Raw genomic sequence first — 15,505 nt, forward strand, 5'->3', positions numbered from 1 at the left:
TAGTCTATCCGATTTAGTTCTCTAGTTACTAACAGAAAATAATTTCTGTGTGAATGGCTGAAGAAAAACTACATAAAGTGTGACACTTCCTTGGTAATTTCCAGTTTTCCACTGGCATTTACAAAAATTTCACTGAAGCATGTGACACCCAGACAATTTAGGAGGAAGCAAAACCTTTTCCAAACCTGGCAGCCTCACCCTCATGTTTTTTGTTTTTGTTTTTGTTTTTTTTTTTTTTTTTAAATCAAGCTGTCCATCCTTCAGAAGCTCAGCTGTCATTCAGAGAAACTGCACACATGCCTCCATCCAAACTAAATGAAGTATGGCTTTATCATCCCTAATAGAAGACCTCTGAAACCCAAAAGGAGAAGCCATGGAACCTTTTCTTTGCTGGTAGCGCCCACAGATGTTGCCTGAGATCCACTGTCACACACCAGACATCTATTCCACAGCCCTGGTCCCTCTCTAGTACCTGTCCAGCCACAGATTTGGGGCCTGAACAAACCTATTAAAGCCTTCCTGCTTCTACTGACCTCAGCTGTAGTGAAATGTGACAGAGCTCTGGAGCCAGGAGCTCTGATGTGTCAAACCACTTCCTATACACGATGGCACACTCCGCCACAGCGAGCATCGAGTTTGGTTTCCTGGATAACAGACTAATACCTGAACAGAAAGCAGCCTTTGTTCTTTCCCGTGGAGCCAGCAAAATGATGATTTGCTGACCAAAGCCCTTGCTGCACACGTGGGTGATGCTCCCAGACAGCCTCATCAGGCAGTAATCAGCTCCTTGGCTTAGCTGGCAACAGCTCATCGCTTCTGAGAAACTTCACCATCCTCAGAGGTGTGGAGAAAAGATGGGGACAAGTGCCATGGAGATCAAGTGGCTTTTGATGTGGCTCTTGTTTGGATTCGTCAAGGGGAGCAGGCCAGGTAAAAGACTCTTTTTTGCCTTTTGGGGAGGGAAAAAATGATTTGGGTTTTTTGGTGGCTGAAGAGGGTGTTCACAACATCCTGACTCCTTTCAGCAAAGGAAAGATGCTAAGGAGCTTAAGGATTTTATTATTCTAAGGAAATGAGAGAAATGGGTTCTGTGCCCACAAGCTGTCAACTGCAGAAAATCCAGAGCTTTAGAGGATATTTTTTGTCTGACTAATGTATGTATCCTCCAACCCATCGCTGGAACAGTGGGCAGATCAAAGCAGCCTGAGGCAGCCCTTTGAATTTCCTTTTTCCATTTTGCTTGTAAGTTTAGGAAACAAAAATAGACACTGAAATGCCAGCACCCCTGTAGGTAAAATTGATGGCAATGCTATTAGTTAAAAGGTATCATCCAAATTTGCTATGGGTACTATGGATATGAAATATTTTTTCAGCCATGCCTCTCAATCAGCAGTGCCTGTAAACTGTGAATGGAGACAGCTAATCCAATTCAGCTTGATTTTACACATTTATAAATGGTGACACTGCTTAGATTTGGCTTATTTATTGTGACAAGTGTGTGCATTGAGAAATGGTCTGGTGATGCATTAGTGTATTTAAATTTAAACTGCTTTGTTCAAAGGCAGGAAAAAAAAAAAAAATACCCCTTCCATTCTCAGTGTTCCACAAATGTGATATTTCTTTCTGTGTCTGATGATGATGTCCAGGCTGGGAGGTATGAACAGACACAGCCTAAGGCAGGCTCTCAGATATGCTGGTACTCTTACTGCTGATGGATCATCCTTAGCAGGGCTGGGAATTTTCCTCAAGGCTGGCCATCTCAGGGGAGGAGTGTGTTGCTAATGACTGAACTGATTAATGCAGGAAGGACCTTCACAAATGTTGAAGCTCCAGGTGATTTTTATTCTCATTATTTTGCCAGTAAATGCTGCACCTTCTCCTTTCACTGCCAGCTGAGGAGCCAGAGCCCATGGGAAGTGTTTGGTGCTGCGTGCAGGAGCAGCACCACGAGCTGCTCAGCCAGAGATGTGTCAGTGGGATCAGTTCTGGGATGAGTCAGGTCCCCCAGATCACACTTTCTGTATTACTCTGCCTGGAACATGTTGTGAAATTTCTTTCTGGCAGTTCTCATTTATCAGAAACCTTTCTGTTTTTTTGGAAAAAAAAAATCGAGGGGTGTCAGAGCAGTTGCATTTTATGCTATTTCATGTAATTTTATTCACCACTGAATGAATTAATGCACAGGATTCCATTCCCCACTGTATGTCTAAGCTCTTCTTTCCTCAGCTTCTTACACTTATTTTCAATGTCTCTCCCAATGATTAAACATAATATTTATATATATACATATGTATATTTGTAATTTCTCCATGCAAATAATATGCTAAGGTAGAAACACCACCTTTTACCAATTTAGGGGCTTTTAATCATGGAGATACTTAAGGCATTTTGACTGTAAGATCTGTTGATTTAATTCCTTAGGGGGATCAACAAGGAGACCCAGGAATAGACATAAGCAAAGCAAAGGGAAAGGGGCTGGGTCAAACTGGTCAAAAATCAACCAGGTCTCAGCACATACAGTGCTTTTTTTATTATTTTGCCTTAGTATTTTCACCTTGTCCCAGCACTGCAAGTTCAGTTTTGTAAATACATCCAGCCCTAGATGGTGTTTGTCAAAATGCACTATCAGGAATAAATATAATTAGAGGGACAAGGAAATAAAAACCATTTGTTTTACAGAACAATTTCACTGAGAGGTCTCAAAGTGTCTTGAGAGGAAAAAGTCCTGGGAAGTTAAGGAATGGGACGACCATTCATTTAATAAAAATTAAACTACACCTTAGTGCTAAAAGGAAGAGAAATGCTGGTTTTCCTGTGAAGAGTATCACATTTGTCTCCTTTGTTTTGCACAGCATCAGTGCCTAGAAGATGCAGGCATGGTTGAAGCCTGAAGTGAGGGTCAAACACAAGGTAAAAGCTGGTCTGTGCTCCTACAACCTTTCCATCTTGCTGTTCATCATACAGGAATACACTGAGCAGACTTGCAACTTAAACCTGGAAAGGATTAAAACTCACGAAAGAAAGAAATTCATTCAAGTGAATTTCATTCACACAAGATGGGTACCAGATCTCAGTCATGTAAATGAGAGGAATTTCTTTCCCATTATACTTGCATATTAGTGCTGGCTCCCATGGATTTGAAATGCAATGCAGAATACATTAAAGTTGTCAAACACACACAAGTGATTGTTCTAAGATCAATTAGAGAGCAAATACCTTTATAAACCTTTCAGCTACAGTGGCCTTCAGCAACAAAGGGCTCAATATACAGCTAAAAGTAAAAAAAAAGTTTAAAAAATGTTTTTAAAGTGTGATCCTACTGAGGAAAAGCAGATATTAGAGACAGATGGAGATCCAGCAGTGCCTGCTTCTTCAGCTGGAGGAATTGTTATGTCCCTTTTCCTTTTATTGCAGAAAAAAATCTACTCTTTTCTACTTTTAGAAAGCCACTGCTGGCTTTGCTCACTGTTGCCTTCAGATTGTTGTTATTTTGGTCTCCCTACCTCCTCAGTGTTCAGCTTTGTCTGCCCTGTTCTCCCTGTTGCATTAATGCTATCTTCAGAGCCCAGCTTCTGGATATTTTCCATTCCCTGACCTTGGTCCTGAATTTTGGAACAACGTGGCTCACTGAGTCTTTGCTCTATCTCCTCCAATGCTTCCCCAAAACCTCACATCTCCAAAGTCCTTCCATGACTTTCCTCACTTGACTCCCTGTTCCTCAGCCCTGCCAGGGGAGCAGCACTCAGTCATCTGCTGCTTTTTCTTGATTTGTAAAGTGTGAGCCTTCACATAAAGAATATATAACCCTCTGTATGTGGAAAAACACTTCATGCACGACATCAGAAAAATCATTGCCATGTGCAGAAAATTTCCATTTCACTTTTGAGATCTCCAGGGCAAGGCTCCATAACCATGCAAAGTCCCTAAGTCAGGTGAGATGAAACCTTAGGGCATATTTGAAATCAAAATTTCCCCACTAGGCCTATTTTTTTCCCACTTTCCCAAGACTGGGACACACACATGTCAGACCATTCAGTTATTTTCAGAGAGGCTATTCTCTACTGCCTTTCAGCCCTACAAAAAGCAAGACTGAGAAAATTCCAGACAAAGGAGAGAATCTGTATCTCTGCTGTTGTTTAAAAAGAAAATTTTTGTTTCTTTTTTGATGAAAACATCAAAGACATGTTACTGAGATTGTCTATTTAAGCAGAAGTGTCACACCAAAACAAGGCTTTCATGTGTGATATTCTCAAAACTTGGCTCTGTGTTTTGCTACAAAACCATGTGCTATGATTGCATTTAGAGAGTCTGAGCTCTGTGGCTTTACCACGGAACCACTGATGTTATAAACACCCAGAAACAAAAACAAGTGTTCCCCATGCTTTACTTATTGCACTTTCTATGCAGCATACAGTGCTCAGGCTAGTTTTCCTCCCTCTTCCTCCTTTGCTAATGTTCCTAGTTTTCCTCCCTCTTCCTTCTTTGCTAATGTTCCCTCTTCCAATTCCACATTTTGAGTTCAAGTCCCCAGCCCAGCCTCTCTGTTTGGGCAGGTGTGAGATCCATCAGTGCATCAGGTAAACCACTCTGATTATCAATGTGAGCATGTAGGAACATTCTTCCACCACTGCAGCTGATAAAAAGAAAGGAGCACCTTAAAGCTTTGCTTTGGAGAAGGTAAATTAGGTGACTGCTGTGCTCTAGAGAGGTTTGCCCAGCTCCACTTCTCACAGAAGGAGCTAAGAAGGCACATTCCAGAGGCCAAATTCTACTTAGCTTGACAAAGCTTAGTCCACTGTGCAACCTGCTCTAGCCTTGCTGTAGATGGAATTTTTTTTGCATTAGATTCCACTGCCTAGGTCAATGGCAAACAGCTGGTCAGCAGGATTAAGCCAAGAGGTAAAAGAAGTTTATTTCCCCCAAACAAAGTTTTTTTGTAGTCCTAGAGCTCCTGTCAGTTCATATTCCACTTTATTTTACACTGTTTTTTAAACAGAGACATCTGGCACAGCGAACTCAGCAGGGACTGAACTGCCAGATCCTTAGAACAGGACATTCTTGTTCTCCACTGCTGGGAATATTCAAACCCACCTCCATCCCCCCAAGGCTGGTCTCTCCTCCATTGCTGTTCGTATTAAAACTTGCACCTGCTCATTTTATCTGCACTGTATTTCTGTCACTTACACTGCAGACTCACTATTACTCAAATTGTGTTTTAAAATAATCTCTCTATAATCTAAGGAACAGTTAATTATAATCTCACAGGCAAATTACAATAAAGTTGGGGTCTGTTCCCCAACCCCACCTTTGGGATCTGTTCCCATCTTACAAATTCACATAAGCAATACATGACATTAATGGGGGAAAGAATCCTGCAGAGCTGAGGCTTGCTTGTTAAACGATCCTTTAGGATCCTTTAACAAGCAAGGAATAGGATTTGAAATTAGGAAAAGTTCATTACCCTTTCAGTCCTGTTGTCGGTATCAATTCCTTCGCTTTGCCTGTACCAGTTTCATCTTCATGAGACTGCACCATTTAGAGAGCTCAGTTTCTCACAGCACACAAATCCCCAGGGCTGATTTAGCTTTTCAGGCACAGCTGGGGAAGTATCTTCATTTTCAACTGGTTTGATTTGTTGTTGTCTCTGGGGAGAGGTGCTCTCTTCATCTCTGAACTGGGCAGGTGTGTGCAGTACCTGGTTTCTCCCACTGCTTCTGCCCAAAACTTCGGAGCATCCAGTTTCCTACCAATCCCATCCTACTGCCTTTGTAGGAAGGGGAAAATTGTTCTATTTTTGCACCTTGCTGCTTTAACTTGAGATCAGAATAATGTCAGTGCTGGTGACACACAGCCACGTGACAGAGGAAGTTCTGAGTTCAGGTTAGTGTGGCGTGACTCACTGTCTGTGTTTTACCTAACGCTAAAAATACCTGTTACAAATTTTCCACACTCGCTTCTTGTGGACTGAAGGTGTTGTTTTAGAGCCTCATCTGTCACTGCTCTGCCAGCTCAGATGTGGAAGAGAAACAGAAGGGAGGGTTTCATGAAGCCTGGTACTGCCAGCACACCCACCAAGAGCAGTTTTGTGGTTGGGTGAGTAACACAGGTGAATGGGAAATGTGAGGGAAGAAATCTGAAAGAACTGGTGCTGATTTAAATGCTGGGTTTCTTTCCCTCCAGCATCTTCTGTCTGATATCTGACAGCTCCTGTGGAAATCCCAAATGCCCTGAGACATCTCAAATGGCATCAGACACCCCAGATCACACCTATCTGTTGGCTCAGATGACAAGGCTTTCAGGTCTCAAAAAACTTTTCAAACCTAATTTAGGGAGCACTCCAGCAGAACCAAGAACTACTTTTTAATTATGTTTCATGGCTGCCTATTGTCCCAATACACAATCTCCTGATTCAAAGGGTTTGTCTCCATCCACTCCATCATAATAATTATAACTACCTCCAGAATTTCCACAAATACTGTAGGTACCAAAAATCCATGAAGATGGGGGGAGAAACAGAAATTCCCATCTGTTTTAGGACAGCTAAGTGTTCTCATAATTCTGCAACTGACAGAAAGGCAAAATCCCTGTGAACACAATTACAGCAACCTCTCTGTTTGGCCCATTTACTACCTCTAAGTGCAGAGAAATGGAGTCCCAGGACACTTTTGGGGTATGGGAAGTGAGAATAATTGGTAGGGACTGATGAATTTTGTGAATGAAGGAATGAGAGAACAGTGAACATCAGGATGGCAAGAGAAGGAAATAGTGGCACACAACACCTTGTCACGGGGACGAAAAATTGGAATATGTGCAAGGGAAAATAAGGAGGCAATGAAACATCAAGACATCTCAAGGTAATGTGAGGGCAGTATTTCAAACCAGTAATAGCAGGAGTGCAGTCCTGGAGAAGGTGAGAAGGCTGTGAGGCAGGTTATGCCCAGATATGCTGACCTCTTAAAAGACTAATATTTTCATATCACACCAACTCAAACAAGTTGATTGGCTAATTCCCAACAGGTTGCAAAACAACAAAAAACCCCAGAAAACAAAGCTAATCTTCCCTAAAAATGTAAAAAGTCAGAAATTTGGTGAGGGAGAAAAAATCTACGCTGCCATTCCCTATTCCCTGGATTCTTCCAATCCCTTGCCTATTTTCCCACTCACACAGCAATGATGTTGATTTTTTTTAGGGGTAAATGATGTAGTCTTCTTGGGGACAAAGATGGAATGAAGTTCTAGGCACAATTCACTCCAGAGGTCAGTACGGTCCAGACCTCACCAGGTCTGCATCCTCTCTGCAGTCTTCCCAAACTATTCCAGGAGGTGCCATGACATGAAACTGAAGAAAGACATGGAGATGCTGGAACAGGTCCAGTGGAGCTGGGGAAGGGTTTGGAGCACAGGTCTGATGAGGAGAGGCTGAGGGATCTGGGGGAGCTCAGCCTGGAGAAAATGAGGCTCGGGGAGGATCTTTTCACTCCCTAAAATTGCCTGGCAGGAGGGTGCATGGGTTACATGCTGAGTGCCTACTTTTTCTAGAAAGAGGAGTAAAAACCACATAAAGACAAGGACTTCTGAAGATATATAAGATATTTTGAAGAGCAGTCATAGCAAAGGATATTTTGCAATATCTGTATTCATTCACGGCTCCTCCCAGTGTGAGGACTGGTACAACAATAAACCCAAAAGTTGACGGCTTTGATCAAACACATTGGTGAGAAGTATGGGAGGATAAGATAATGTTTTAAAAGGTTATGATGGTTGCAAAGGAGAAGGTTCTTGAAAATGGGAGCAAAATATTTTATGTGACAATAAAGCAGTTAAAAGTCAAAAGGAGGCAGGCACAAGGTCACAACAAAACCTGGGAAATTCCTCTTTCAAAATTCTTTCTGGATAGGAGAAAGGAATATGGTTGTAAAGGTCAAAGAAGATACTGCAGTTATTTAGATGTGAGAAGACAAGAACTTGAGCAATGTGGATGAAATTAAAAGGCTGGATCCAAGAAAGGTTGTGTGTGATCCAGCTGCAGTGTGGATGTTCACCATCTCCCAAGTGCACCATTTCTGCACAATCCGTGGCTGATATGTGCAAGTTCAGAGGAACCCAACGACTGATCATCAATTAAAAGAATGTTTGCCCTTTATGATGAGTCGGTTAAATGTTGTGGGTTTTCTTAAGAAGAGACTAATGAGTTGTAGCTTTGAGTGCCTTGTGCTGAGATTCAGATCTGCAATCTGCTTCAAAGAGGCTTTTGAAGTCTTGAGGGAAACAAGCTTTTAGCTTTTAGGGAAAGTGAGAGTACATGATCTCAACTTGCTGCTGATCTGATAACTCTTTAATTTTAATCACCCTGACAGTCTGTGGTAAACCATGTGGTTAACTATTTCGGGTGCAGTCGCTTCTCTCAAAGCCACAGTCTGATGTCGTTTACAAGGCAAATCCTTTGATAACACAGAGGTACAAGGGGATTAAAACAACCCTTATGCAGATTAGGTGTTAAACTGCTCACAAACCTTTCATTGTTGCCTTCTTCAAACTTTGTGACTTACTAAACAGCAAGACAATGTAAAATAAAAAGGGCAGAAAATATCGACGCGAGGAAATGAAAGAAAAAGGCATTGCAGGGCTGGGGGTGGGAGTCACAGGTTGAGTTGCTGTTGGTCGTTCAAGGAGAAAGCACTTTTGGGAGCACAAGGGCAGACACCAAATGATGAACAACTATCAGGGACTTGATGGCCTTTGGCAGTCATTCCTGCTGTTTGCTAAGGCTGCATTAATTATGGGTGCAGAAAGTGTGAGGATATGATGACTAAGAAATCTCACTCCTGATAGCTGTTACTCTTGTGCATAAGCATAAAGGGCCACAGATCATGCACCCAAAGATAAAGAGTGCCAGGCCTGGTGCAACCAGACTATTTGAGCCTTTAATTTCTCAGCCTTTAGGCCTTAAATAATAATTAAGTAGTGCCTTTACCAACCTCTGGGTTCCCAGCTCAGCTTGAGCAGGCTTTACAAGTGCACTGAAATGATCTAACTTAATTCATTCCAGCTGATTAAGAAGTATATTTAGATATGATTTGCTGATGACACAACACTTCACGTCTTTGTTTTGGGACAAGTTATATTTAGGTTTGCAAACTTATTTCACAGTAAGCTGCTCTTTGGTGTCCTCAGACGGAACTGAGAGTCTGTGCCCATTCCCAATGTTTGCTCATAGATGATTGCAACTTTTAATTGCTTACTTTTGCCTATTGTGCCTCACTCCATGACTGAGGGCTGCACACTGTGGTGGTTGTGACTGCTTTCCAAAACAATTATGTACAACTTCATTAAGAAAATGTTGATAATAATGATTCTTCATGAAGAAAATGTTTCATGTTTTCCATCTGCTGGACATGTCTGGTATTGAGAACAGGGAAGTCCTTGATCCATAAAGTAAAATGCCAGGCTGTCCTGACTCTCAGGCTTTCTATTTGCAGGCGTATGCCCACGTGTTCCACCGAGTGAATTTGCTGATGTTACTGCCGACGTGTATCCACTACAGACCAAACTGTACTATACCTGTGACCCTGGCTATGGCAGAGAGGCTAGTGTATACCTAGGAATTGAGTGTAAGAGTCAACAGCAGGGTGCTGTTTGGGAACACCAACCATTTAAATGCATTGGTGAGTGAGTGCTGTTTTTTTTCTATACATAGAGGTGTTTCTCCTCCATGTGTAACTTGGTATAAAACTAATCTGGGCATTAACAAAAGATCTTTTGTGCTTATTTTTCTAAGTTAGAACTTGCAACAGTTTTACCCAACCTCTAGAAGCTTGGGTGCTCTGGCACTTTGTTCTGATATTTGTCTTGCAGTAACTCAACAAATATAACTTCTCCACAGATATGAAAAATTTATCAGCAATGGCTTTCAAGACAGAGTTAGAACTTACACAGAAGCCAGAAATAGAACCAATGAGCCCTGCACCCCAGAAGCAAGAAGACCTTTCAGAGTCCACACCAAAAAGTAAATAAGAGCTCATTCAATACTTCTCCTGCTGATTTCCATGGTAGTAATGTAAAAATGGTGAATAATATTTAATTATTTTGCAGACAGAGGGAAAGAAATTATTTCTGTAATATCTTGGCTGAATAAGCTGGTACAGTATAAGCAAATGAGTATTTTATATCCTAACTAAGAATTATAAAGGCTTGCAGGATCTTGCTTGTCTCTATTTCCTAAGAACACAAAATTTTCAAGAAGAGAAGCACTGTGCAAAATCTGTCTGCTTTAACCGTGTGCTGCCTTGTGCTCCCACAGATTTCTGTGGTCCTCCCAAGACTATTCCACATGCCTCCATAAGGCTGCCCCAGCAGCATTACGTGGGACAAGTCTTACATTTCAAATGCCAGACAGGTTATGATAAGAGACCCCCCACCTCTGGCAGCAGGACGTGCAAGGAAGTGGATGGCAAAACCTTCTGGACCCACCTTGATCTGAGATGCACCAATGACACCAACCAGTGGCCACCACAGACCATTGGGCCAGGTAAGACGGTTGTGATTAACCACAGCAATGTCCTGACCTACTCATGTGGGGTTCAGACCCCCCAGCTGTCATGGGGAGAGTGGGAGCTTCAAAAAAAGTTTACTAAAGAAGCCCTGCCACTGATGGAAGAAAGAACTCCCTTGTATGTTTAAACAGCTTAATAGAAAGGGGTTGAAATGAAGGCAAATCCTTCCTCAGCCTCAGATTTTGTCAGCAGTTTAAATTTAAGGAATCATTCTGTCCTGCAAGTTCTGTTGATGAATCAGATGTAATTATATATAAAAAAAAAAAAAATCAGATGTAATTATATAAAAAGGAGTTGTTTATTAAGACATATGAACAGGAAGTAACAGACAAAAGACTTTCATCAGAATTACTTACTACACAGTATAAAATTAAAGTAACTACTAGTAGATTATAGCATAATATAAAACAGTATCAAGATACCTATATTAAAGCCAACAAAAGAAACAGTACTGATTAGGAGTCAAATGTAATTTACCACTGAAATAATCATAATGTACACAGGCAGATTCCTTCACTTAATCCCTCGGGAAGTATCTGTGAAATAGGTGTCCCTACTCACGGGAGAAACTCCACATATTTCCAGGAAAATGTACAGATTTCTGCTTTGTGAAAGCTTGCTGTGGCTTTTATATCTGTAAAATGAATGGCTGGCAGTGAGAAATTCAGCCTATTTTGTCATTCCAGCCCTTGTGACCATACCAGACCACTGCATACCCTGTTTCAGCATCAGCCCAGCACTTTCTCCCCTATTTCATAGATCTATTCCCCTGTGGTGCCTGGTTCAGAGTGTTCCTGCTACAGAATGATACCATTGAAAATTTCACTTGGTGCTATCAGGATAAAAGAATTTCTTGCTCTCATAGGTAAAGCCCATCAACAAACCAGTCCTAGAAAATAATACAGCCTATTGGAATTACATCTATTTAAAAACTACAAATATTTTAGGAATTTTAAATTGGGATTGTGAAAAACATGGGACTGGATAACAAAAGAAGCCCCCTTGGCCTTTAATTTAACGAAACAGTAATTCCAGTTTCCTGCAAAATTCTCTCAAACCTCAGCAAGGTCAGGTCCTTGCGAGTACCAAATGTTTATTCCCCTTAAGTGTTGCCTTTGTATTTGTTATGATCTGATGTCTGTAATGAGGCTAGAACTTTCTCAGTTTTCCTTCAGCATTCAGCACAAAAAAAATATTTTTACACTATTACAGGGCATCTTGTTAAAAACTTTGCCCTATATCAGGGCAAGTTCAGAGCTTCCTTTTCAGGATAAGAGAGAAATTAATTTCTTGCACCAGGGAAGGTTTAGCTTACATTTCTGGACAAAAACAGGTCCTGGTTGAAACCATGTTTCCAAGTACTAGCTTGACACCTTGAAAGTCATCCTTCCACTCTTATATGAAGTAAAGATCTTAGATGGATCCCATTCCAGTTCACTTCATGCCCACCATTAACAGGGATCAGGTTAGCAGATATGTTGGTATCCAGGCTGGAAAGATCTGCTGATGGCCAAGAAACAAACATGGCAATTTTAAAGTGTTCTGTCAGACTCCACCCTTGGCACTGCTTTGGTGCTGGAATGAGCTGGGCTTGGTGCTTTGGTGCTGGAATGAGCTGGCTCTTTGCCTGACTCTGTCCTCAGCACTGCTCCGGTGCTCTTCATCAGGAGAGCAAATTGATACAAAAATCACGAATTTTTCTCTCTTCATAGGTTTGAATCTTCTGTCCTCTTTCCCTTCCTCATCAGGGACACTGCCAGTGACAGGTATGCCATTTTATTAAAGACTTCACCACCCAGAGCACTTAGTTGGTCTTTCAGTTTGTTGTTCTATTCCAAAGAGATCCATTTCTGTTAGAAGAGTTGCTAAATATGCTGCAAGACAAATCTATACCCATGTATGTTGTGAGAAGGTAGTAAAGACAGTATAAACAGATTGTTTAAGCACTTAAGCTTTTATAAAGAAATTTTCAAATATTTGTAAGGAATCTAAAAGAAAACAATCAACCAAAAATCTGTTTTTTAAATGGAGACATTTTCAGATTCTTCTCTGAGACTTTCTGTGAATTCAGCGAATCACTTCAAGTGGAAAAAAACAGAAAAAAAAAGTAAATATTTAAATGCTGAGGTTTTTTCACATTTTCAAAGGCATAAAAAAGATGGGCAAATAGAACATTTCTTCACGGCTAAACCAATGCATTTAGATCAGTCTGAAGACATTTTCTTCTCCCCCTTCCCCATCTTCCACTCAGCCATTAGCTGATGAAGTAGAAATTGTGTCTTACTGTGCATATGCTCAAGACTTTGCACAAGGGCTCTTGATTCCAGCTGGAGTCTGTCAAAAACTGTAGTGCACATTATGGTGAGAGGGAATAATGGAGTGAGATGAAGGAAGGGAAGGAGGAGGTTTGCAAACTACTCCAGAGACCACAACATCAGCAGTCCCTGGTTATTTGACTGTGGTCAATCTCTAGTTGCCCAAATACCCTCTGCTTGGGTCCTGGGAGCCATGGGAAAACATGGAAAAATTCCTGCCTCTGGGCAGAGGGGCAAGATGAGACCCTATCCTTAATCTTGCCTGTTTCTCCCAGCTGGAGTAAATATAATAATTAAGGTAACTCCAGGTGCTAACCATATTGATTTTCAGGTTTTACAGCTATCTGGTTTGTTCTGCTTATCATTCCCACTGCCTTTGTGTGACTCAGCAAGCAGCCAAAAAGGTAAGTGGGACAGAATGAGGAAAACATGAAATCTAACCAAAAAAATCCCTAGAGGTGGAAGAGTTGTCAACTGGATCAGCCTTTCCCTACTGCACTGCTTAGATTTCTGGACATCTTCTTTGGTGTTAAATATGAGTTAGGATTTTGGGATTGTCTGATTCAGCTGTTAAATACTGGCACAAAAAGAGGAGGAATCAAATAAAAAAAAAAATCTTAGAACAAGTTGCCCGGAGAGGTTGTGGACTCCTCATCCCTGGAAGTGTCCAAGGCCAGGTTGGATGGAGCAGCCTGGTTTAGTGGAAGGTGTTCCTGTCCATGGCAGGGGAGTGGAATGAGATGGGCTTTAAGATCCCTTCAAACCCAAATAATTCTGTGATTCTCTAATTCTAAAATGAAGTGTTTGTCCCAGCCATTGTGGAACTGAGAATGGCAGTTCAGTAATGGGGGGGAGATTAATTCTGTGGGAAAATTAAGGTTAGCTATGCAAATACATTGTTTCACATAGGTTATGCAATCAGTCTTTTTCTCTCTGGCCAAACTGTGGGAAGTCTGGGGAGCATCTGCCACCACAACCACGTAATTCTGTTGACTTCTTCCCCCTAATTTCAGAGTTGTGTCATGACAACTTTGTACTTCAGATTTATTTCAGTCTGGCCTCCTCCCTGTTTCTGTTTCTACACTGAGATGCACCAAGGCACCTGTTCATAGGCTCCCCTGCCTAGTTAAGCCAAGATGTTCCTATTTAACATTTGGGAATTCTCCTCTTCTCCTCTCTCTTTAATAATCCTCATCCCTGTTTCTCTTCATGTTCCTTACTAATTACAAGTGCTTCTTAGCTGAATGGAGATTTTTCTTGAAAAGTGGGAAGGGAGGACCTTGTGAAACCACATTAGAAGTGGAATTTTGTCAATTCATGGCTGGATAAAGTGTAAACAATGCTTTGAAATGTGCTTTAGTGAAGATAGTCAACCATGGTGCAGATTGCCTGGGCCATTGTAGGATTTCTGAAAATGTGCTATGTGACAAAGTGTCAAGAATGATCTATATTGTACTGGCTCTGTGGTGGAACAAAGGTGAAATAGCCAATGCCAGATGAAATAGGAACTGACAAATGAAAGAGTAACTGAGATCCTAAATGGTGTCATCTGCAAAAAATACTCTGTTGTTTCTCATAGTAAATATAGAAGAAGCCATAGAAAACCTGCTTCTTCCCACCTATAAAAAAGTGTTTTTCCTGTTGTAGGGAAGACTTCTCAGGGAATTGTGGCATTCAGATGCAGACTTGTGAAATTAATGACTTGCCACAGAAGAAACCAGATTGTAGCAGAGACCCCAAGACCAGCAGTGGCAAACAAGGAGGAAGCCTGGACACTCAAATCCAATGTGTAAAGGTGGCAGAAGATGTTACAGCTCAGCTCTTATGGGGACAGCATGACTTTCCACCTACAGAGTGTTGGTAGGAGGACTGCACCCCATCACTGACTGCTGGGGAAAGAGCCCTGCCTGAAACTGCTTCCCAAACCCACTTCTCCTCCTCCTACGACACAGCAGATGTATTTCTAATATAACTGCAGCCCCTCCCAAGCCACCAGGAGTACATATGGACCATTCTCCCTAGCATTAATTGATGCCACTGTCATTTCAGCCCACACACCATCCTCCCCACAAACAGAGCAGCTTTGCTGGACACCTGATGTCCCCCTGCCTCTTCCCCACCCAGGTGGGCCAGGCGCAGGCACACCTTTCTCCTCAAATTGTTCCCCTTGGAAATTAAACCCCTTCACCCCCTGCACTGCAGTTGAAAATCTGACTGGATTCCCTTATGGTTTACTATATACATGCATTCCTCATCACTCCCCTCTTCCCAGTTATTTTGGATTTGTGCCTTCCATGAGAGTTCCTCCATCATTCCTCCAGATCAGGCAAGGATGATGCAGATCATGGTGGCTGATTAATCTGGCAGCTCCTTTTGTATCTGCAGAGAGTGAGAGAGCCCCGCACAAAGGCATCTGAGGACAGGCTCAAGAGCACACCCAGTACTTGACATGTTCTTGTATTATTGGGAATTTGCAAGGTCTGGATATTCTTCTGCCTCTTTTTAGCCATGCTCAGCTGGGTAAGATGGGTTTCACCTGGATGAATGCAAGTATCTGTGTCCCAGGCAGGCAGTGGGGAGGAACAAGTCTCTTTGGAGAGCAGTTCTTCTCACCTTATTGCCTATATATATATATAA

General features: G+C 41.8%; 1 protein-coding gene across 1 annotated transcript; it reads left to right on the top strand.

The window, feature by feature from the left end:
* The first annotated feature begins 803 nt into the window (after positions 1–803).
* LOC121340574 (interleukin-2 receptor subunit alpha-like) lies at positions 804–15,075 on the top strand. The gene is made up of 7 exons (XM_041413415.1): positions 804–930; positions 9,480–9,665; positions 9,884–10,006; positions 10,301–10,528; positions 12,266–12,319; positions 13,200–13,272; positions 14,516–15,075. Exons 1-6 carry the CDS (start codon positions 855–857, stop codon positions 13,250–13,252), a joined length of 720 nt encoding a protein of 239 aa, XP_041269349.1. The 5' UTR covers positions 804–854; the 3' UTR covers positions 13,253–13,272; positions 14,516–15,075.
* The last annotated feature ends 430 nt before the right edge of the window (positions 15,076–15,505 follow it).

The sequence above is a fragment of the Onychostruthus taczanowskii genome, unplaced genomic scaffold, assembly GCF_017590055.1.
Source record: "Onychostruthus taczanowskii isolate IOZ18803 unplaced genomic scaffold, ASM1759005v1 scaffold41, whole genome shotgun sequence".
Lineage (NCBI taxonomy): Eukaryota > Metazoa > Chordata > Aves > Passeriformes > Passeridae > Onychostruthus > Onychostruthus taczanowskii.